The following is a 22,975-nucleotide window of genomic DNA, read 5'->3' as shown; positions in this document are numbered from 1 at the left end:
CCTATGCATGGACAGATTCCACTGGCCGCTGAGGTGAAATAGCACCAAAGCCAGAGATATACAGGACAAAATAGAGTTGACAAAAAACACCCACCCACTAGAAAACCTTCTTTAACCTTCAGAAACAATTGCCAAACAGTTGTGGTGGGAACTTCTGTGCTGCTAAATTCAACTATTAAGTACAGCAAGTGGGGTGGCTGAATTTTATTCTGGCTCCTAAGAAGCTATTCTCCTGGTTGCACAGGAGAGCTGGGGGACATTGGCCTTTCCTCAGGCTCATTCTAGGCTTGTGTTCATAGCACTAAATCATTGTTTAGTTTAAAATGCAAAGCAGTCCAATATCTACAGGCTGTTTGTACAGAAGAATCTTCAAAATTATGTCTGTCCTAATCCTAAAACCTCCTTGTTGAAATTACCAAATGATTCCTTGTCTAAGCACAATTTATCTCCCTCCTCTAACAAATGGGTCCATCTTGAGGCCATCTGACCCACAAAAGTGCAGCTTATACTTTGGCACCCTGTTTTTTCAGCTTCTCACCTGATGGTTACACCCATTAAACATGTACATTTAATTACAGTGCTACATCAGGTTACATACGCTTCAGGTTGCAGACTCGCTAACCCAGAAATAGTGCTTCAGGTTAAGAACTTTGCTTCAGGATGAGAACAGAAATCGGGCTCCGGCAGTGCGGAGGCCCCATTAGCTAAAGTGGTGCTTCAGGTTAAGAACAGTTTCAGGTTAAGAACAGACCTCCAGAATGAATTAAGTACTTAACTCGAGGTACCACTATACAGAGCTAAGGCTTCTGAAAAAATTCGCTTAAACACCCAGCACTAAAAAGACAAGAGAAGATCTAGTCTCACCGTCAGCATAACAATATATTAAAAAGATCCCTAATTTTGATTTGTACAACCAAACAGATATTAAAGATATTTGCAGAGAAGACCAAGACTGCTAACCTAAATTGATTTCAGCACTTAAACCTAATATTCCAACAATACTTTGGAAAAAAATGCTAACTGCGCATAGTTTGGATTAGCTCTAAATTTGTTCAAACCCTTCATACATTGGGAAGTATCAGATTTCCTGTTTAAATACAATAATCATGATATTAAACACCATTTAACTCTACTCATGATAAGCCACGCTGTTACTTTATCTGTCACATATGCTGAAGTTCAACATTTTTCTTCAAATTTAATCTAACACAGCCATCTTGTGGCTGAAGCTTGTATATCATGATTCTAAGTTCCATGAAACTGTACTGTTACACCCTAGTTATCGTTGTTCCGACGAGGGTGGGGATGTGTTTGGGGCTGTTTCCCCCACCTGCCCGTCATATGTGACGTCAGGTGTGGGGCGGGTAGAGAAGTGGCTGGATTGGACAACTCAATTACAGCAGGAATAAAGTTACTACCCAGCTGATAGCGAGTGAGCTCACCTTGCTGGTTTAGCTGTGCCACCAAGTTCCCTAGATCACTAGATAAAGGAACTAGATCACACAGCTGATCCATGCAGCATGCAGCACTGTCATCCTGGTGCCAAGGGCTTGCACAGTGCTCTCCAAGTGCCTAAAAGCTAGCTCTGTTCCTGAGCACCTGACAATCAGCTGGCTCCCAGGCACCTGAGAAAACCTTGCAAGAGACTTTGACAACCCACCTGTTAATCACCTGACACCAGTAGCCCCTGCAGGGATGATGCCCAGTAAATGGAGAAGGGAGAAGAAGAGAGACGAATTCAGCTGGAAAAGCTGCAGGAATACAAGTACTGTATGAACACAAGTACTGCAATAGCCAGCAATTTTACCTTTTCCACCTTTCCACCATTGATGTCACTTGGAAGGAACTTCTTCCCAATAGCTCTTAAATCTGTCTGAAGTCAAAATAGAAATTAAGTTTGAGTACTGTTTTCCAAAATAGATACCAGAAAGAAAGTAACAATTCATAAGAAATAATTTATAGTAAGAAGTAATAACAGTATTTCACAGTCACGCATACTCTATACATACCCATGAACAAAGTAAATATTATCAAGCTCATGATTCTCATACACAGCTCTTAAACAAAATAATCTTTTATGCAACTTAATGCAAATCTTTAAAAAGGAATAATCCCTACTTAAGAAGAGTAAAATAATGTTATAAAAAACTTGTTGCCTTTTTACAGAAATTACAGTTCAGACCTCTAGCAGCTATGTATGCTTGGTTCCCTCCATATTTCCTAATGGTTTCTAAGATCTAGCTGTTTTAGTCTACATTTACTTGAAGCAGGTTTTGTATGTCATATCCTTTAGCTAGCTGTTACTGATATTTTTATTTAATTTTTTAGTTAATTGTTTTAGTTTTTTTAGTTAATTGTTTTATACACACACATACACCCTATTTCATTGTTTTATGTTTTTATTGTGAAAAGCACATTGAGATGTTCACTTTTAAAAGGAAGTACACAGTATTTTTTAAAAATGAATATTACTACCCAAGACACTGCAACACTCAGATTACATTTTCTTCCTATAAACAAGCAGATGCACAATAGAATTAAATGATTTATGCTTCAAATTTTTGTTTTAACTTTGAACTAAACATTTATAGTATTGTTCCAATAGCTGACCCAATGCCAGAGACACTGCTCGTTTTTAAAAATAGAAATCATTAAATCTCTGTGGTTTAAATGTTGGTTCTTTACCTGCACGCCCTTTACAATTAGGATTTACATAACCTTCATTAGTTATTTACATAACTATATTTTGTTCAGCCACTGTATTAAGCAAGTTTCTAGTATGCATGGCTGCAAAAACTCCTGTGGGATCATGTAGGTGATATTATTGAATGAAATCTAAAGCATCCTGAAAGGAAGCAGAAATGACAAAGGAGTTGTGTACATGAGTGCTAGACTATTTTCCTGCTGACTGCAGCTCCTTATGCTATCCCTCTAGAACAGATTTGCAAGATGTATGAGATGCACCAGCAAAATATGGGTGAGGAAACCCAAAGGGAATATAATGAACACTATAAAAGACTAAATATATATATAAAAAATTTTCCAGTAGCACCTTAGAGACCAACTAAGTTTGTTCTTGGTATACGCTTTCATGTGCATGCACACTTCTTCAGATACTATAAAAGACTATAATTCTAAGGAGAGAAAGAGAGAAGGCATGACAGGGTCTTTAGTCTTCCATTCTGTTTCCTTAAATGTCTGCTCATAGATTCTGACTATCTGCTGGTTAATGATAACATATGCTTAGTCTATTACCTGAATATTCAACGGAGACAATACAGTACACTAGCACAATGTTTGTTGGTATAAAAATTTTTGCTGTGCTGAAGAGGTAATTTTAAATAAAGGCAAGAACCAGAAAAACTATTGCTTGCCTACTATAGAAGCATGAACAGAAGGCCACAGTTAAATTTTCAGAGAACACATAAAGTTAGTAATTGATGTACTATACAGAATTATTCTTAAGAAATACGAAGAGAATTGTATGAAGCACTAACAAAACTTAGAAAAAAATGCTTATATAACATGGATACAGTCAACACCGATAGTTCTACCTTGTTCCCTTTGGGAAGAAGCAGGAGAAATAGTGATTTCAAAGGATGAATCATATCACTATTGTTTTCTATTTAACAATATTATGGCAGAAGAAACTGCCTTCAGTTAAATCCCCAGGTAATAGACTAAAGGATGCCTATATTTCTATAACAGAAATAGTATTTCTAACTTAATTTATCCAACATACTTAAGACCAAAACATAAAAATAAGGTAGAATATATACATAAAACGGCTTCAATCAACTTCTATTACAGATGGAAAGTAAAAACAAAATTGCAAAACTGTATTTCCATAACTCAGAATGGAAATTAAATCTAGCAATTGTTATTGTGATGGGTCTATTTTATTCCCTTTAAGACAACAACTCAAGTCACCCACCCTATATAATTACTAGGCAAAACTTAATTTGTATAATACTATTCTTATCTATTTTGGGGTTTTCTAGTACCGTATTTTTTGCTCTATAAGACTCACTTTTACCCTCCTAAAAAGTAAGGGGAACTGTGTGTGCGTCTTATGGAGCAAATGCAGGCTGCGCAGCTATCCCAGAAGCCAGAACAGCAAGAGGGATTGATGTTTTCACTGTGCAGCAATCCCTCTTGCTGTTCTGGCTTCTGAGATTCAGAGTATTTTTTTTCTTGTTTTCCTCCTCCAAAAACTAGGTGCATCTTGTGGTCTGGTGCGCCTTATAGAGCGAAAAATACGGTAATTATTTTACAATAATAGCACCTTTAAGAGCTATGGTATTTCATTTTGTATTATATCAGCCAACCCATAAGCTAATGATTACAATAAGTGACAATTAACAAGACAATTATGAAAGTTCACATATGCTACCTACATTAAGTGCAATCAGAATAATGTCGTTTATGTTGACTTTGTCAGATGAATTTGTGCAGGCTTCAATTCCTTCATCTGACAGGTACCTATTAAAAGAAATGAAAAATGTTGATTTAGTATACGGATATCTCAAATGAAACATCCCAAATCCTTAATCTATCCATGAAAACATTTTTAATGCATTTTAAGTTGTACAGCAAGTTACAATTTCACTGAAGCAATTCTGGGATGTTAAACTGTTGCACAGTAAGTCTCCAAAACACCAGATGATGAGGAGAACAAAAGAGAACTCTTGTCCTCCTAGTTTGCTTGTGAGCTTTTATGGAATGACTAGTTGGTCACCGATAGAAGCCTTGGGTGAGAGCCAATGTAGCAATGTGACCTCTCTCCCTCCCATGAGCCCCACAAGTGACCTCCAAAGATCTGCTCTGGAGGCTTATGGGACTCTATGAAACAGAGTTTAATGGCCTGGGGAGGTGCTGAATGAGGGAGTAAAGGAACCAAGTCCTGTTGCACAAGCACATAGGTAAAGTAAAGGTAAAGGGACCCCTGACCATTAGGTCCAGTCGTGCCCGACTCTGGGGTTGCGGCGCTCATCTCACTTTATTGGCCAAGGAAGCCGGCGTTTGTCCGCAGACAGCTTCCAGGTCATGTGGCCAGCATGACTAAGCTGCTTCTGGCGAACCAGAGCAGCACACGGAAACGGCGTTTACCTTCCTGCCGGAGCGGTACCTATTTATCTACTTGCACTTTGATGTGCTTTCGAACTGCTAGGTTGGCAGGAGCAGGGACCGAGCAACAAGAGCTCACCCCGTCGTGGGGATTCGAACCGCCGACCTTCTGATCGGCAAGTCCTAGGCTCTGTGGTTTAACCCACAGTGCCATGCACATAGACACATAGGCATAGACAAGGACATAGACCTCACTAAATGTTGCTCATTATGCTGGACATTGTCCTGAAATAACAAAGTCATTCTTATTTTCTAAGTAATTCAACCAAGCATTGTAGCAGCTGAAGCTAATTCTTTTGCTTTCAAAACAGCTTAGTTGTAAGTAACTTTGACCTGATTGTTCCAAGATATTCAAGAGCAACACCCTCAATTAATATGAACTTGATTATGTTTTGTAATGCAAGGTTGATGCTTTTACCTTTTTTGCCAGGTTATCAAAATATTATTTACTGAAGGTGTTCCTCAGCAAATTCTGATGCCTCAACAATACCCTTACCATTCCATATACAATATTCCCAAATACTTATTTTCAACCCCCCACCCCATTTTCCTGTTTTGAAGGGGAAACAATATGGTGGATCACCATTACGATAATGGTAAAGACCAAACAGCCATGCATAAAATTCTACTGATGTAGCAGGGGTTTTCAGTTCAGCCTCTTGAACTTCCGGAAAAGACAGTCCTTAAAAATCAGGAGACCTTCCATGTCATGAAGGGCTGCAGCTGGACAGGAAACATTGGGTGCTGCTCAATTAAGTCTTACTCACTGTAGATGTACTGAAATTAATGGTCCTAACTTTTAGATACCACCCATCACCGGTACTTGTCCATGCAAATATGAACCTATTGGGTTCACAAACACCATTGTTTGTTTTTAAACCACGCCTTTATTGAAAACGAAACATTTTCATGCAACTTAGTCAGAAATAATAAAAAAATAAAGCTGAAGCCTGATAGGAAATTTGTTTTCTACATTCACACATTACACTAAATGACGAGTGAGGAAATGGATCCAGCCAACCCTCCAAGAGCCGCACATCAGGTGACTTGGCTCAAGGGAAGAATTAGAAGTGCACTCTGGATTATTTTTAATTTTTACAGTCTCAGCTTGCACCAAGTCACAGATGCAAATATTCCTGCTGAAAACAGGGAAGGGATTCAATCCCAAATGCATGCTGTGCTTTGGGTGGGGATCAATTTAACTCAGAAACTCTGGAGCAGAACCAATCCCAGCAGGGCTTATGACTACAGTGGTACCTCGGGTTAAGTACTTAATTCGTTCCGGAGGTCTGTTCTTAACCTGAAACTGTTCTTAACCTGAAGCACCACTTTAGCTAATGGGGCCTCCCGCTGCCGCCACACCGCTGGAGCACAATTTCTGTTCTCATTCTGAAGCAAATTTCTCATCCTGAAGCAAAGTGCTTAACCCAAAGTACTATTTTTGGGTTAGTGGAGTCTGTAACCTGAAGTGTATGTAACCTGAGGTACCACTGTACTATAGTGCTAAATTTAAAAGGTGCTGAATTCAAGTTCTGCTTGCAGAAGATCATTCAGGAGAGCACTCTAAGAGTAACACTACATCCAAACCAGTAGCTGTAAAAAGAACTGCATTTCCCCCAAAGCTATCTTCACCACTCTATTGAATTCCCTGCCACACACACACACACACACACCCTTTTAACCATTAAGTAGGTTCAGAAGACAATCAAAACATGGCTTGTTATTTTGAAGTTTGGTATACACACATGGAATAACTTCCTTCTATACGTCAAGCTATCAGTTATATAGCCACTAAACATTTAACAGCTACACAAAGGAGTAAAAAACTTGATTTTGCTCCCTGCCACTGCCGAAGCAAGGGGTTGCTAAGTATCTGGCAGACTTTAGCACATGGGAGTTGAGCAGTGTTTGGCTTAGTTGGTCACAACTTGAGCAGGCTTACCAGCTTTAGATCAGAGTTAAGCACATCATCTACCTACAAAAATATTTATTATATTTATAACGTTAAACAACTTTAGTGCAGGGAAGTGCACTAAAAACAGAGAATGAAAATAAATATTAAAAATATGATACAAAACAATGAAAGGAGTATGAAGATTTATTTCTGGCAGATACACAATAAGGATGAATCATAATTTTGAGAACCTCAGATTAAACAACTTGTCTGTTTAATCTGAGGTTCTTACTCTTTTAATGTGGAAAAAAAGTATTTATCTGATGCTGAAAAAACTATAAAGATGGTGCCAGGTAAGCCTCTTGCCTGAATCTACTTCATAAATTGCTGTCACCAAGATAGCCCTCCTTAGATGTCACCTATCTCACTTCATCTGCTGGGGAACTTAGAGCAGGACCTTCAATAAAGATTTTAAGGTGATACACACACACGGTGAAAAAAGTATTACAAAGCCTTGGCTTTTCTGAAGCAAAGCTCTGATTTGGACCCAAGTTGAAGCAAAGCAACATAAGCTGAACCATCCGGCTTTCTAAAGCAAAATCCAAGCCAATGTAATCTTTGTTGTTTTAAAAAACACACACCTCAAAGCAGTGTGCACCAATGAAAGAAAATAAAGTAAAATAATAATAACAACTACAACAATAACAACAACAACAACAACAACAATAATAATAACTGCAACAATAATTCATAATGCTACTGCTACTCAAAAGTATTTTTGTTAATGTTTTGAAGTAGGAACTGGACCAACACTAAAATATGGAATGATGTAATTGAGGATGTCACTGAAATACTGTAATATACTGTTTAGTAAATAATAATAACATAGAATATGCTGTGCTTACATCTTACTTTCATCCTGGAAGCAAATTATACTTAAACAAAGCAAACAGAATTTTCTTGTCTAGGAAACATCACAATGTACAACTATGGAATCACCACTTGGTGGAACTATTGCTGCATGTCAAGTCCTTGTTCCTTAAAAAATAAACGAGTGTTTTAAAATTGGGGGAGAATGTCCAAGTATAAATAAATAGTTTTAAATTTAACACTAGTTTTATGGAGTTGCATGTTTGAGCAGAAGAGTGCAGCTAGAATATGTATTTTCGATTCCATTTCAGAAAGTCTATAATTTATGCAGAGCAAAAGCATGCAGGCCGACTCAACAATAAGCTTCACTGAATTCTGTGGGACTTACTCCCAAGAACAGGCACCTACAATTACAGCCTAATTGTCTTAACACATTATCCACAAAACACTCAAACCTACTTGACACAATACAGTGGTGCCTCGCAAGATGAAATTAATTCATTCCGCAAGTCTTTTCGTCTTGCGAGTTTTTCGTCTTGCGAAGCACGGTTTCCCATAGGAATGCATTGAAAATCAATCAATGCGTTCCTATGGAAACCGCCTTCAGACCAGGTCCGGGGACAGTCTGTCCCCCGACCTCTTCTGAAGGCCGGCGGGGGGGGGGGGAGTCTTTGCTTCCCCCCCGCCTGCCTTCCCGGGACAGCGGAGAAGCGATGCGCACCTTCCCCTCTGTTCCTGGACCTGTCCTGAAGGCTTGCGGTGGGAGGAGGGCTTTCCTCCCCACCGCCAACATTCAGAATGCTGTTCTGAATGTTGGCGGTGGGGAGGAAAAAACCTCCTCCCACCGCAAGCCCCGGGAACAGAGGAGAAGCCCTTCGCGCCTTGTCCTCTGTTCCCGGACCTCCCACCGCAAGCCTTAGGACAGGTCCGGGAACAGAGGAGAAGGCGCACTGCGCTTCCCCGCTGTCCCCGGAGATTTCCCTATGGGCTATGGGCTTTCGTCTTGCGAAGCAAGCCCATAGGGAAATTCGTCTTGCGAAGCCGCTAAAAAATCGGAAAACCCTTTCGTCTTGCGGGTTTTTCGTTTAGCGAGGCATTCGTCTTGCGGGGCACCACTGTAATTTCCTATACACTCACCAGCATTAACTAGAGCCAGGGGTAGGCAACCTGAGGCCCATGGGCCAGAAGAGGCCCACGAAGGCCGTTTAACCAGCCCAAGAGCCACCCCCAAACTGAGCTGAGCTAAACTGGTACAGCATGGCACAGGGACTCTCTTCCGCAGCTCCAGAAATTGTTTCTGCGCATGCTCAGACACCGGAAATCACGTCTGCACATGACCAGACACTGGAAATCGCTTCTGCGCAGGCACGATTTTCAGTGTCTGGGCATGCACAGAAGCTATTTCTGGCATCGCGCTGCGCCGGCCCGGCCCACGGAGGATCTCTGTGGGAGTGATCCGGCCCATGCCTGGTAAGCCTTGCCAACCCCAGAACTAGACTATTATGTGCAGCAAGAACAGCACATAAATGCATGTTCTATGAGACTTCCATCAGGTCAAAAAGGAATGGGGGAACCAGGGAATACTTGGGTGTTAGAATAATGCATTTGTATAAAACAAAAATATAAAATATAGCACATTTTACTTTTGGGGCTTAACATCTTACAAAGGCAGCTTACAATATCATAAGAACACAATGAATACACCAACCACTGGTTGCACTGCTGTTGTGCAAAGCACTGCCTGCTTAGAGACACAAAAGCCCCTCTTGAAAGGCGTTCTGTTGGCTTTTGAAGAAGTTTCTGACAAAGACATTCGCTTGATCTCACAACCAAAATCTCCTGTACTTGATATATTGTTTTAATGGTATTGTCTTATTGCTCATTTTATTTACAGGTGTTTATATATTAATGTTTTCATAACCTGCTTTTCTATATTTTGTAAACCACTTAGAAACCTAGTTTGGCATTAAGCAGTATATAAATTAAAACAGGAAAGTTGCTAAAATTGACCTTTTAGAGCACAATTACAGCAAGGAACATTGTTCTATGTACGTTGTGGTTTATGCAAGAGATGCACTGGATGCTCACAACCTTTGTGGACAGTGGTACCTCGGGTTACATACACTACAGTCTACATACGCTTCAGGTTACAGACACCGCTAACCCAAAAATAGTACCTCGGGTTAAGAACTTTGCTTCAGGATGAGAACAGAAATTGTGCTCTGGCAGTGCGGCGGCAGCAGGAGGCCCCATTAGCTAAAGTGGTGCTTCAGGTTAAGAACAGTTTCAGGTTAAGAACGGACCTCCAAAACGAATTAAGGTCTTAACCCGAGGTACCACTGTACTTTGAGTTGACTGTGTGCCCTTCTTTCTCTCCCCACCCCCCAGTTATGCATATCAGATTTCAAAACTATTATTTGAAACTATGCAGTGAGTTGGCTGGGGGAAGCGGGTGCATGTGAATAAGCAATTAATATAGACTAACGTAATGAGAGACAGCTCTTCTCACTTAAGGTCTTAAATGTGTTAGTCCTTCCTTAAACAGAAAGACAGAATCTCTCATTTATCTCAAAGCCTACATAATTTTATTTCGGATCCTGAATCAGAAGCATAACTAAATTTAGTTTACTGCTACAAAAAGAATCTTGTTGAAATGACATGATTACACTCCATAAGTAGCAATCAAGAAAATTGTGCCAAAGGTTCAAAAGAGATATGTTCACTTGCATTTATGCCCAGAGTAGTATCATTTAAGCCATGTTTTTTCTAATAATTATTTTATTAAATTTCCTGTAGATGTTAAATAGTTTCCTGTAGATGTTAAATAGAATAGGGCATTGGTTATCAACCAGTGTTCCATGGCACCCTGGGGTGCCTTGAATGCTGGTCAGGTGTGCCATGGGCAACACTGGCCTCCATCTCTCTTTCCTTCCTTCCTTCCTTCCTTCCCTCCCTCCCTCCTCTGATGCCCTATTGCAGTGTTTCCCAACCTTGGGCCTCCAGCTGTTTTTGAACTACAACTCCCATCATCCCTGACTAGCAAGACCAGTGGCAAGGGATGATGGGAGTTGTAATTCAAAAACAGCTGGAGGCCCGAGGTTGGGAAACACTGCCCTATTGCATCTCTGCCTCCCAAAGGCTTGCATGGCTGTTTGTTGCAGCAGCCCTGGCTCTGGGGCTGGCCAGGGGGTGCTGGTTGCCAGGAGCTTATGCAGCCTCAGAGAAAACAAGCAAGTGGATGAGGGAGCCCAGCCAGTTTGCCAGCCCTTGCTGTTGGGAATGGACAGACAAGTGGACAGACAGGCAGGTGGACAGGCGCAGTGCTGGCCTTTCTTGTGCTTGCTGTGTGCAAGGCCTGCCTGAGAACTGAGTGTCCAGCACTGAAGAGAAGCCTTTCCGCCATGCAGGCCCAGCTGCGCCAGCTGCTGCCACTCAAGGTGAGTAAGGTGATGGCCTCACATTCTCTTTCAGCCAGTCTCTGTTGGGCTGCTAAGGCTGGGGACATCCTCTTCCGAGGCCCCTGTAGGGTAGTATGAGGCATCTCTTTTGGGCGGGTGGCTCAGAAACCAGGGGTGGTGGCAGCGGCTGCCTGGAGGACTCCCAAAAAGAGGGGAGAGGAGGCTGGGGGAACACTCCACAAGGGAGGGTGTTTGAAAAAGGGTGAGGAGCTACAGGCAAGGGTTGACATAACTGGGCTCCTGAGCCCCACAGGGGTGCCGCACAAAGATTGCAGTCGGTCAAGGCAGCCATGGGCTCAAAAAGGTTGAAAACCACTGGATTATGTGTTGCATGAAGAATGACTTTCTTGAATCTTCCAATGTTCAGCTTCATTGAATGTCCAAAAGTTCTAATGTTATGAGAGAAAAAATTCTCCAGCCACTTTCTCCATGTCAGACATAATTTTATAAACTTCTATCATGATACCTCTTATTCCCCCTTTCTCTAAACTAAAAGTTCTGAACACTGCAACCTTTCCTCATAGAGGAGTCGCTCCATCCCCATGAGTATTTTGGTTGCCCTTTTCTGAACCGGTTACACAATATTCTTTTTGAGGGGAGGTGACCACAACTGTACGCAGTATTCCAAATGAAGCCGCACCAGAGGTGTGTATAATGGGGTTAGGAAACGAAATGGGTGGTTTTATTTTCAATTCCTTTCTTTAAAATCCCCAGCATGAGATTTGCCTTTTTCACAGCTACAACACACTGAGTATACACACTGGTATTTACCTAATTTTAAGACATGCTAAGGAACAATTGGTTGTTATTATGTCTTCATATGTAAAACCACAGAATTCAAAGAGGCTGCACTTTCTTTTTCCCATGACTGTAAACAATCTCAGCAAGCAATAAGCAAATAATAATAATAATTTCTTTATACCCCATCCATCTGGCTGGGTTTCCCCAGCCACTCTGGGCGGCTTCCAACAAAAGATTAAAAATACATTAAAACATCATAAATAAAATAAAATAAAATTCCTTCCATTAGCTCCTTAGAGACCAACTAAGTTAGTTATTGGTATGAGCTTTTGTGTGCATGCAAACTTCTTCAGATACACTGAAACAGAAGTCATCAGACCCTTATATATAGAGAGATGGTGGGGAGGGGTATTACTCAGAAGGGTGGTGGGAATGGGTGATTGGCTAATAGATGTGGTAAACCTGTTGACGACTGTTAATGACTGCAATTGGTCCTACAGGAAAAAGCAAGGGGTGAGATGGCTAAAAATAGCTTTATCATGTATAATGAGATAAGAATCCAATGTCTCTATTCAGACCAGGTCTCTCCATGGTTTTAAGTTTGGTAATAAGATGCAATTCAGCAACTTCTCTTTCCTGTCTATTTCTGAAATTCAGCTACTTTGAGATCTTGTATAGAATGTCCTGGGAGACTGAAGTGTTCTCCTACTGGTTTCTCTGTCTTGTGATTCCTGATATCAGATTTATGTCCATTTATCCTTTGGCGTAGGGTTTGGCCTGTTTGTACAATATAGAGAGCTGAAGGGCACTGTTGGCATTTGATGGTATACACAATGTTAGAAGATGAGCAATTAAATAGTCCTGAGATGGTATGTTTGATGTTGTTGGGGCCAGTAATGATGTTGTCCGGGTGTATGTGGCAGCAAAGTTGGCATCTGGGTTTATTGCAGGCTATGGTACCAGTGTCCATGTTAAGTCTGGTTGTTGTATTATTGTGGGCGAGGAGTTGTTTAGGATTGGGTAGATGTCTGTAGGCAATGAAAGGTCTTCCTCCCAGAGCTTGTGAAAGAGAACTGTAATTGTCTAGGAGAGGTTGTAGATCTCTGATGATGCGTTGTACTGTTTTAACATGGGAGCTGTATGTGATTACTAGTGGTGTTCTGTTATTTTCTTTTTTGGGTCTGTCTTGCAGCAAATTTTCTCTGGGTATCAGTCTGGCTCTGTTAATCTGTCATTTAACTTCATCGGGTGAATATTTTAGTTCTTTTTTATTGGGGTTTTCACACACAAACAACAAGAAAATAAAGCAACCTTTTACAATCAACATTTTAAGTCATATTTACACTGTGTGTCCTCACACTGCGTGTCCTTTTTAGTTCTAAAAAGGTTGGCTGTAGGTATCTTAGGTGAGAGAAACCAGGCAAATTGTACTGAATTCCAGTGTTCACATACACCAGTGTAATTCTATGTATCCAAAAACAAGTTGCCATATACATCTGTTAAATATGACGACACACTGCTCTAGCACTGTGAAAGCTTTTCAGGCACCCATACATTAACAAGTTTTAGAAACTGTCAGCATGCAACAACCCACGCCCCAGGAAATGGCTGCGACTAGCCAGCTAAACCAGGTGAGGGTAGTCAAAGGGTCTCTAACCCTCTGTGACTTAGGGATTTCCCCTGCATGTGAAGACAGGCTCCTGCAGATTGAGCCAATGTGACCAATAGTGGATCCAACGGTCAAGAAGGCAGTTGCTGCATGTGCTGTAGAGAGAAATGAGAGGCAGATGGGGCTCATCTACCTCAGAAGGTAGCCCACCTAGAAGAAAGAAAAATCTTATCTTAAAAGTTCTACTGTCTTGTGGGTTATCTTTGGGAGAAGAAAAGGCTAAGGAGTAAAAACTACACAAATCCAGAGTGGAATCCCCAAGACAGTTGGATGGCACCTTGTATGCCTGTTTCTGGCAACTCTTGCAGCTGGTGCCAAACATATTGCTGTGCTTTCCTTTGGACTGCATCAGTGAAGCCAAGAGATGGATCTTGTCATCTGGACAGTCCAGGACCTCCACACACACTGCCCAGGCTTGCGTGACAGGGAGGTGACTTTGGTGTTGCTAACACAGCAGTTTGAGTTCACCCCTGGAGGAACACTCTATTCTTTCTGAAGATGGGCACCAACACACACACACACACACAGCATTAAAAGAAGTACTGAATTAGTAACATAATGCATGAATGTACATAATGCAAGTAAATATCAATTGTAACGTAACTTTTTTCAGATAACTATAGCCCTCTTTTCAAGTTTTCATGGTCTATCCATATGTTCTATCAAAACATGGTGGGCACCTAGACTGTACTTGTTGGCCCCTCATCTCTGTATGTTTAATAAAAAGTCAGAATAGGCTTTCCTCATTTTGAGCATGTGATCAAGAACCCTGGTCTGCACAGGGACTCCCAATTACCTGAGTATAGCTATACTGTATGCACAAAACCTATCTTCACCTTCTGCCTAACACATAGAACATGAGGACAGGGCTAATGGGTGGAAGTCTGCTCTCTCTGCACCTGCTGACCAAAAGTGTTGATAGGAAAAGTAAACAGTATTTATTCAAAATATAGAGAGTTACTAATGCCAGTTAGCTCAGTTGGTTAGAGAGTGGTGCTGATAATGCCAAGGTTATGGGTTCGATCCTCATACGGGCCACCTGAGATTCCTGCATTTCTGGGGGCTGGACTAGATTATCCTTCAGGTGCCTTCCATCTAGGATGCTAATGCACAACTCAATGCTAGAGTTAGTGGGTGGGAGCCAGATTGTTGTGAATGGAAGGGCTCCTTCCACTCCTGGAAGGCACTGAGGTCCAGCAAAAGTTTCCCACTGGTGGAAGAGGGAAAGGGAGGCTTTTAAAAATGACTCCTTCATCCCCCATGCAGCCACTCGAGTCAGATGTTAACTCAAACCTCCAAATCTTGAAGCGGGAAGACCTGGTGAAGTCTGCCTCTCAATCCTCTTCACCCAATGCTAGCTGAACTTCATTGAACATGATTTTGGATGCAACTCAGTTCAAAAGTGTATATCAGCCCCTGATTCTCTATCAAAAGTCAACCAATGTAAGGGGTCTTCTCCAACCAAAAATAAATTTTCAAACAAAGCTTTAAATGCTTAAGCCATATTATTTTACACATTTGGCTACTGGGGGGAAATTGGTATAGTTATACAATACATAAAATTAACAGGGAATATGTTTTGTGCATCAATACAAGTTAAATAAACATGTTGCTGGCCACATGCCTGCCAGGTACATCATGCTTTCACTGCAGCGTACAAAATTATTTTAGAGTATATATCTAATGAAGAAGTACTGAAGGTAAACTTAAAAGCAATACAAAGAATTTCTAAATTTTAACTCTAGTATGATCACTTTTTCTTTGTCTATTCTACTTGTCCCTGAACTCCTGGCGGGCTGGAAGTGAGTGGGTGAAGAGTTTGCCTATCACCTCCCTCACTCCAAATAATTAGCAACTTTGCTTCACATCAGTGACCAAATATGTTTTCATACTGTTGTGAACTTGTCAACCAAAGCTGTCAACCTCGTGGTTAGGCCCAAGTACTACGTTAAAATATTAGCTTTGCTAGAATACTTTAGTATTCAGCATTTTACATTATTCAGCTTTCTCTACCAAAGCTGCTAAAGTAGAAAATGGTTTGTTTCAACAGTACATATACTGCAAGCAATGTAATCATTAGTTATAAATATAGCACTGAACAACAACAAATGAAATATACCTTGCAAGGTTCTTCAAGTGTACTTTCATTAATCTCTTTAACTGTCAAGCTAACCTCAGCACATATCTGATGAAAAGTAAAGGGCGAGGACAGATTTCCACAGAAAGGACTAAAAAAAAAATGCAAGAACAAATGCAAAACCCTTTAAATCGTGCCACCTTGATTTCCAATTGCACAGCAGCTAGTTTAATCATTTCTGGCCTAATCTTCACCAGCTGACAACATACCTTTAGGTGAAAGAGTGTACTGCGTGAGGAGTAACAGAAACCTAGGTTCAAAAGCTGGGACAGCAGTTAAAAGACTGACATGATAGAAATGCCTCAAACTTCAACTTCAAACTTTGACTCATCAGGTGAACTTAAGCAAATCTCTTTTCTTAGTCACTACATCTATAGTAGAGGAGATTGCACTACCGATCTGCCATACACAGTTGTAAGGTATGCTAAAATAAAGTATAGGAAATGCAATACAGGAGGCGACAAACGGCTGATACGAATATTTTTGGACGGTGAGCTGACGACAAGGCAACCCTAACCCAAGTTCTGCAAACTTCCGACAAGCAGCCCAGGTGCAAAGCGGTGCGGCCCTTGCAACCCCCCCCCCCCGCTCGCCAACCCCGCCGGGCATGCAGGAGGCGATATTCCCACCCGCCTCGGGGAAGCTTCCTTCGCGACCAGCCGGTCTCTCGGCCTTTCCCCGAGACGCGGGCGCCTTCAAGGGATCACCGAAGGACTAAAGACACAGCGGTGATAAAGAGGGACCCGCTCGGGAGGCTGCGGGGAAAGGCTTCGGCCCAGGAGGCCGCGTCAGGCAGGCGAGCCGCCAAGAGGGCGAGAAGCCGCTGGGGGGCTGCCCTCCTCCCCCCCCCGCCGCCCCACTCACCAGCCGGCCTCCGGGAGCGCCGAGGCGCCTCTGTCGGCCATGGCTCCTCTTCCTCCTCCTCCTCCTCTCCGCCCCCCGCGGAGAAAGGGCCACGGGGGAGGCCTCGGCCCCGCCGCGCAGGCGCAGAGGCACCCGAGGGGAAGCGCACGAAGCCGGGGGAGGGAAAAGGAAGAACTGCAGGCCCCCTCCCCCCTCCGCCCGCCCCTCCCGGAGCGCCGCTTCGCCGACTCTCACGCTGCCGGAAGTCGGGGAGTCTCCGGCGCCCTCAGCTCCGCGCTTCCGCTTCCGCAGCTGCTTCCGCTTCCGGGTCGGAGGCGGGCCTTTCCGGCGAGCGGGCCGGGGCTTCCCCGAGCGCGCCCTTCGCGACCGAGGCTCTGGTGTCGGGGAGGCGCTGGGGGGGCGGGCACAGTCAGGCAGCGCCGCCCGGGATTCCGCGGAAGGGAAAGGGCTCGGCCTCTAAAGGGGCCCCACCGGACACTCAGTTAGCCTTTGGCTGAAGGGGGGGCGTGTTATTGTTTATTTTGTTTTCATGCTGGTTTTATACTGTAAACTGCCCGTGATCCTCGGGGGAAGGGCAGTGGAGAAATGATAATAATAATACTAATACTACTACTACTACTAATAATAATAATAATAATATAACTCCATGAATAAATGTAGTCCTGCACTGTGTACCCCACCGTTCCTAAAAAGAGAGGGAAAAGTGGCTTGTGGTCCTGCAGTGTGAATGTGCTGATAACAAGGTCAAAAGATGCGGCTGAAATTGGGTGCAGAGCAGCCTTCCTCCGGGTTGCTTGACCCGCTCCCTCTCAGACTCCTTAGTCCGCTTTTTCCATCACTGCACCAAGAAAGGGGAAGGACTCAGCCATAAAGGTTTGGGAGGCAATAAGACCACAGTCCGTGACTGCTGGGAGGAAAGGATTCAGTGGGGATGGAGGGGATCTTTGCCTTTTTTGTTTCTGATTTTAATAGTTTCAAAAAATGATATTCGACGGATGGCTAAAGAAACAATTTATAAACAGTTATAATCAAAGCATGTATTCGTACCATCCATCCACACAGCAAAGGCCTTATGTTTCAGAAGCTAAGTTCTAGTTAAGTAAATAGCGTCTAAAGGAGCTGAATCCTAGAGTGCTAACCCTGGAGAATCTACTCTAGCAAAGCAGTTTTGAGGGACCACAGTAAATTGCAACCAAAACCTAGATTATCAGTGCAATTCCAACCATATCTACTCAAAACTAAGTCCTAAATGTAAGGTTTTGAACAAAGCCTAAGGGAACATAGTCCTATGCAGAAGAAGCTGGCCAGGGTAAATTAAGCCAGCATAATGTTACAGTAGTAGCAGGGCTGTTGCTGCTGCTCTGCCTAACCCTGGCACAGTGGATATTTCATTTAATTCATTGTGTCCCACCTTTCCCCCAGGGAGCACATAGTGACTTACATGTTTTCCATTGCTCCCCATTTTAGCCTCACAACAACAACCCTGCAAGATAGGTTAGGCTGAGAGGCAAGGACTGGCCCAAGGTCACCCAGGGAGCTTCATGGCTGAGAGGGGATTAGAACCTTGGCTTCCCTGGTCCTAGTCCAACAATATTAACCACGACACCACACTGGAATACAAGCTGCCATCGCCATTGTGCGCACAGCCCAGGAGGGGAAAACACGTACAATTAAATTGGCAGAGACATTACAGTAGTGCCCAACAATCAGTGACTGCTGGTGATGATACCCATATTGCCACTCATACATCAAGGGAGACAGTGAATTCATAGTGACAGGGATATGTCACCAGCACATACCTTTGCACACAATATGCAATGCAAGACCTCTGTGCTGCCAATCTGTCAGTCTCAGTTGCACAGCCAGCAACAAATGCACTGCTGCAAATCTCAATGCACCCCTGCAGGCAGGGGTACAAACCCCCTTACGCTTCTCAAAAGCATATTTATTTATGTTTAATTATTTTATTATATCAATTTTTTGGAAAAAAATATATCTCCCATTAAAGTCAGTGGGAGAAAAAAAAATCCATGTACCAGGTTTGGAACAGGAGAAAATTTGCACCATCAATAAGGCCTCCAGCCTGTGGGCCTAATCAGGCTTCTCCATTTGGCCCATGAGGCCATTACAGTGAAACCACACCCACTGCAACTTACTGGGGTCAATTATATGAGAGTTTCCCACTAATTTGCCAAATTCTCTACTATTGAACCAATGATTTTGTGTGTCTTTCCCACCCAATCAGCCTGACCCTACATGGTTCTGGTATCTCAGTACCCAGCAAGCGTCGCCTATGCAAGTTTAGAGTATATGAAGAGGGATTTTGAAATCAGTGGGCTTTATTTCCATGAAAATGCATTTTGAGTCAGAACTCCAGCACAAGAACGTTCATTGTCAAGTATCATTTAACAGTTCGTTCATAAATAGCAGTTCATTCATGAATGGAACATTAAGTACCACTGATGGCATTGCTGTAGATCATTTATGCACACCATCTATATAAACTGTTAGTAGCCTGAAACTATCACCTGCATGAGATAATTGATTAATGTATTTAATAATAGGAAATTAAATTGTATCACATAACTGACAGATCTTTTAATTGATTACTTGCCCTTTTAAGTGATTATTTTAATTTTTTTAAATCATGTACCAAATTTAAATATGTGTCTTTTTGAGACATTGAAAGAAGCATAAAGCAATGTAATTTCCAAAAGCTACCACTCATTGCAGTAACAAACTAGAAGCAACATAGCTTCAGAAACCAATGCACTTTATGGGCCCCTTAAATGGTGTTAAAAACAACAGATGTTGCAGCATTACTGGAGATAAGCAGGTACAGGTTCAACATTACAGGCCTTTAGTGCTGCGGCCTTGCTCTTCATAATGAGCTGAACTGGAATTAAAACAGAGCACTTAATATAATACTATATAACCCAACATAGCCCTTTTCCCATGGCCAAGATCTTTCTATAATGTCACAACAAAGTCCAATTCAACAAAGGTCCTCTCCAATGTTAATTAAAAGTCTTTTTTAAGTAATAATTTTTATTAAATCTGCAGTTTTACCTCTTAAAGTCAACATTTTACATACTGTTAGATTTCCCATGACTTCCCTCTTTCCTTGGTTCATTTTATTTATCTTTCATTCCTGCATATTTTGCTGTAACCATTTCAGTCAGTTCACTTTTACATCACTCAAACAATAATTACACAGTTGACTTTATCTTAATGCTGCCAGCATTTTCAGTTGTGTACAGTTATTTTCCATATACTCAATAGATGTTTTCCACTTTTCTTTGAATATATGTTCTCCTTGCTCTCTTATCCTACATGTTAAACCTGCAAGCTCTGCATATTCTACCATCTTACGTTGCCCGTCCTCTTCACTTGGGACCTCCCTCACTTTCCATTTTTGGTCTAACAATTGTTGCATACATAAATAAATTTTGTTGAAACTTAGGGACTTGCGTTTGAATTATTCCAAACAAAAATGACTTCAGTTTTTGGGGAAAGTTATTTTAAACATTTTTTTAACTCATTATAAATCATTTCCCAATATTATTTCCCCTTTTTACATGTTCACTACCTTAGAAAAAATGTTCCCTTCATTTCTTTACATTTCTAAATAAAACATTCTACCTGAGTAGAGAAATGTTTCAGATCTACAATGATGGTATACATAATATTTGTGCTTTTCTTGCAATATTTATTATTAGTTAGATGTGCCAAGATGAACATGCTACCTAAAACCTTGGCTCTAAAACTTGCTTGCTCATCTGGGGTAATATTACTTTTGCGCACCCAAACTTCTATTTTAAGAAGCAAATATTTAGCCTACAGTTAAGCAATGACACTTGTAAAATAATGAGTTTGTAATTTCTAGGTAGTGCTCTATGGCCCTTCTTGTAAAAATATATAATAATAAAAGCAGTAACTCTCCACCACACACAAAAAGAAAAAGCTGATAGCATCAAAATGTTTAAGAATCAAAGGAACCCACCATTCAATGTTTTTGTGTGATTCTAAAAAAAATAATAATTGCAGGAAATACTCAAATAATTCATTTTTGGTCAGATAACCGATTAAGTCTTTTACCTTCATGTCAATTGCAAGATGTCATTTAAATTTCATGCAGTCAGTATGAACTACAGAGGTCTGAACTACTTTATTGAATGTGTAATAAAATATTGCTCCTAGAACTATTTTGGAGATGTATAATCTATAATCAACTTGCATAATACACCTGCATCCAAATAATGAAGCAATTATTTCAACAGGAGAGGAGTTGTCCTTTTTTGCATTTTCCAGGTCTATAGAATTCCCTTTGAAATGCAAGAATGAAATGATGAGAATTGTGCATGGCATTCAAAGTGCGGCTGCACCATATATTTGGATTAAGACATAATAATGTTGACAACTTTCCTAATGATCCTTCACACAGTATGCTTTTTTCACAGCTGCTGTTCTCTGGGTCGATGTTTCATTGAGCTCCATCATAACTCCTAGATTTGTTTGCTTGGATATTACATCTTTTCAAATCTGCATCCATAACTTTTAGACAGGTTAAAATATAAAACTAAAGATTATAATAAATGTTCATAGATAACATATCAAACAAGTACTAAACCATCAAATAAAAATAACGCTGTTTCAACTGGCACTGCTTAGAATTTGGGACTTTTATGTGTAATCAAAACCCAAAACAAACAAATCATAGCAAGCAAATGTGGAGACAGCTTATGGGCTTCCAGTGAAACATTTGCTGCCTGCTGGTTGCCTGGAGGCTGGGAAAGAATCCTGGATCATGTAGACCTTGGTCTGATTCAGCAAAACACTTTTGAGGTTAAGGTGGCAAGGTGCAACTGGAATCAGTACAGTCCCTTAGCTTCCAGCCTGAATCTGCATTGTATTGCAGAGTTTATACCATTTTAATTAATAGTACCTTTACTGCTGAAAGTATGGAGAAAAGTCACACCTCGATCCTGTTATTAGCCATCATAGGTGCTTAGATTGGGCAGGCATGACCTTCTGCACTCGAATTGTATCACTGCAACTTTTCCCCTTGTTTTGAATGACACTGCAGAAGTGTGATGGGCTGGACTTAGGAAGCTTGGATTCAACTGGTCACCCAGACCTGAAGCTCATTAGGGGTTTTTGGCAGATCAATAATTTGCCCAAACCCAGAGGTGTTGCAAGGATGAAATAGGATAGCCTCACATCAATTGCCCTGAGCTTGCAGGTGGTGCAGGGTATAGATGTGAAAAGTAATATTTTATCTGTTTTTGGCATTTATATGTCATTGCATAAATATCTCCTAATCATCTGTCATCTGAGAAGTTCACAATTTAAAAAAACAAAAATCTTACTACATACAAAGCTAAATCAATCACAGCAGCATAAAATCCAGCCAAGGGTGAAAAACAGTTCAAAGCCTAAACAGCAATAGAACCATAGTTGTTTAACAGCATTGGAAAGTATAGCAGGTCTTCACCGGGTTTCAAAAAGTTCATAATGTAGGTTCTGGGCGAGCTTCTCTGGGGAGAGTGTTCCATAAAATGGGTGTCAGAGCTACAAAGACAAATACTATAAGAACAGTCCACCTAAACCACAAAGCATTGTTAGCACTCCATCTCTTTTTTAATCAGATTTATTTATTTTTAAAAAACTTTCTTACATTTATATTCCAGGTTGGCATTGGCTACCACCCCAATCTCAGCACTGCCACTGCTTCTCACTGGCACCGAGAAGAAGAAAGTTGGCCCTGGGCAATGGGAAAACATGCAGGGCCAGCCCAGTGCCCTTGAATAGAGGAATTGGAGTCTCATGAATGCACAGTCATCCACCTGCCCAGCCGCTTTCCTTCCTCCAGGCCCCTGGTCTCTCCCGTCCTCATTACTCTCCCTATAAGAGCTGAAGCACTGCAGTGTTTCACGTCTTCCTGCACAGGGAAGCTGCTGTTCCCTCTCTCTGCCCGACTGAATTGCTCCTCAAAGCGGCAGCAGGCATGCCCTTCTAGTCATTCTTTCTGCTTGGAGCATAAATGGTGGCTCACGGCAAGGTGGCTGACACTCCTGAATGCCTCTTCTTTTTAGGCCTGCTTGGAAGGAAGCCTTTTGATCTGCAGTCCAGAAGCTTTGTATCAACAGTGTGGTATGTTGGCTTGACAGCCATGGACAGAAAGTCTTTACAGAGGGTGGTGAACACAGCACATG

At 41.6% G+C, this 22,975-nt stretch overlaps 1 protein-coding gene across 3 annotated transcripts in view; it reads right to left on the bottom strand.

The window, feature by feature from the left end:
* The window catches only part of TDRD3 (tudor domain containing 3), a 66,771-nt gene extending 49,845 nt beyond the window's left edge, over positions 1 to 16,926 (bottom strand). Inside the window, exons 1-3 of one of the 3 annotated variants that reach the window (XM_081907317.1) lie at positions 16,761 to 16,926; positions 4,398 to 4,482; positions 1,808 to 1,873 (exon numbers count right to left, since the gene is read on the bottom strand). In XM_081907317.1, the coding sequence (XP_081763443.1) occupies positions 1,808 to 1,873; positions 4,398 to 4,482; positions 16,761 to 16,801 (192 nt within the window). In that variant the 5' untranslated portion in view covers positions 16,802 to 16,926. Of the gene's footprint in view, positions 1 to 1,807; positions 1,874 to 4,397; positions 4,483 to 15,878; positions 15,900 to 16,760 lie in introns of those variants that run through there. The other 2 variants (XM_081907318.1, XM_081907319.1) reach the window with 2 other exon arrangements.
* Positions 16,927 to 22,975: the final 6,049 nt, after the last annotated feature.

This window comes from Podarcis melisellensis, assembly GCF_964234715.1.
Source record: "Podarcis melisellensis genome assembly, chromosome: 4".
In the NCBI taxonomy this organism is placed as follows: Eukaryota; Metazoa; Chordata; class Lepidosauria; order Squamata; family Lacertidae; genus Podarcis; species Podarcis melisellensis.
The sequence above is the reverse complement of the archived record's forward strand: the minus strand, read 5'-3'. Positions and strand labels throughout refer to the sequence as shown.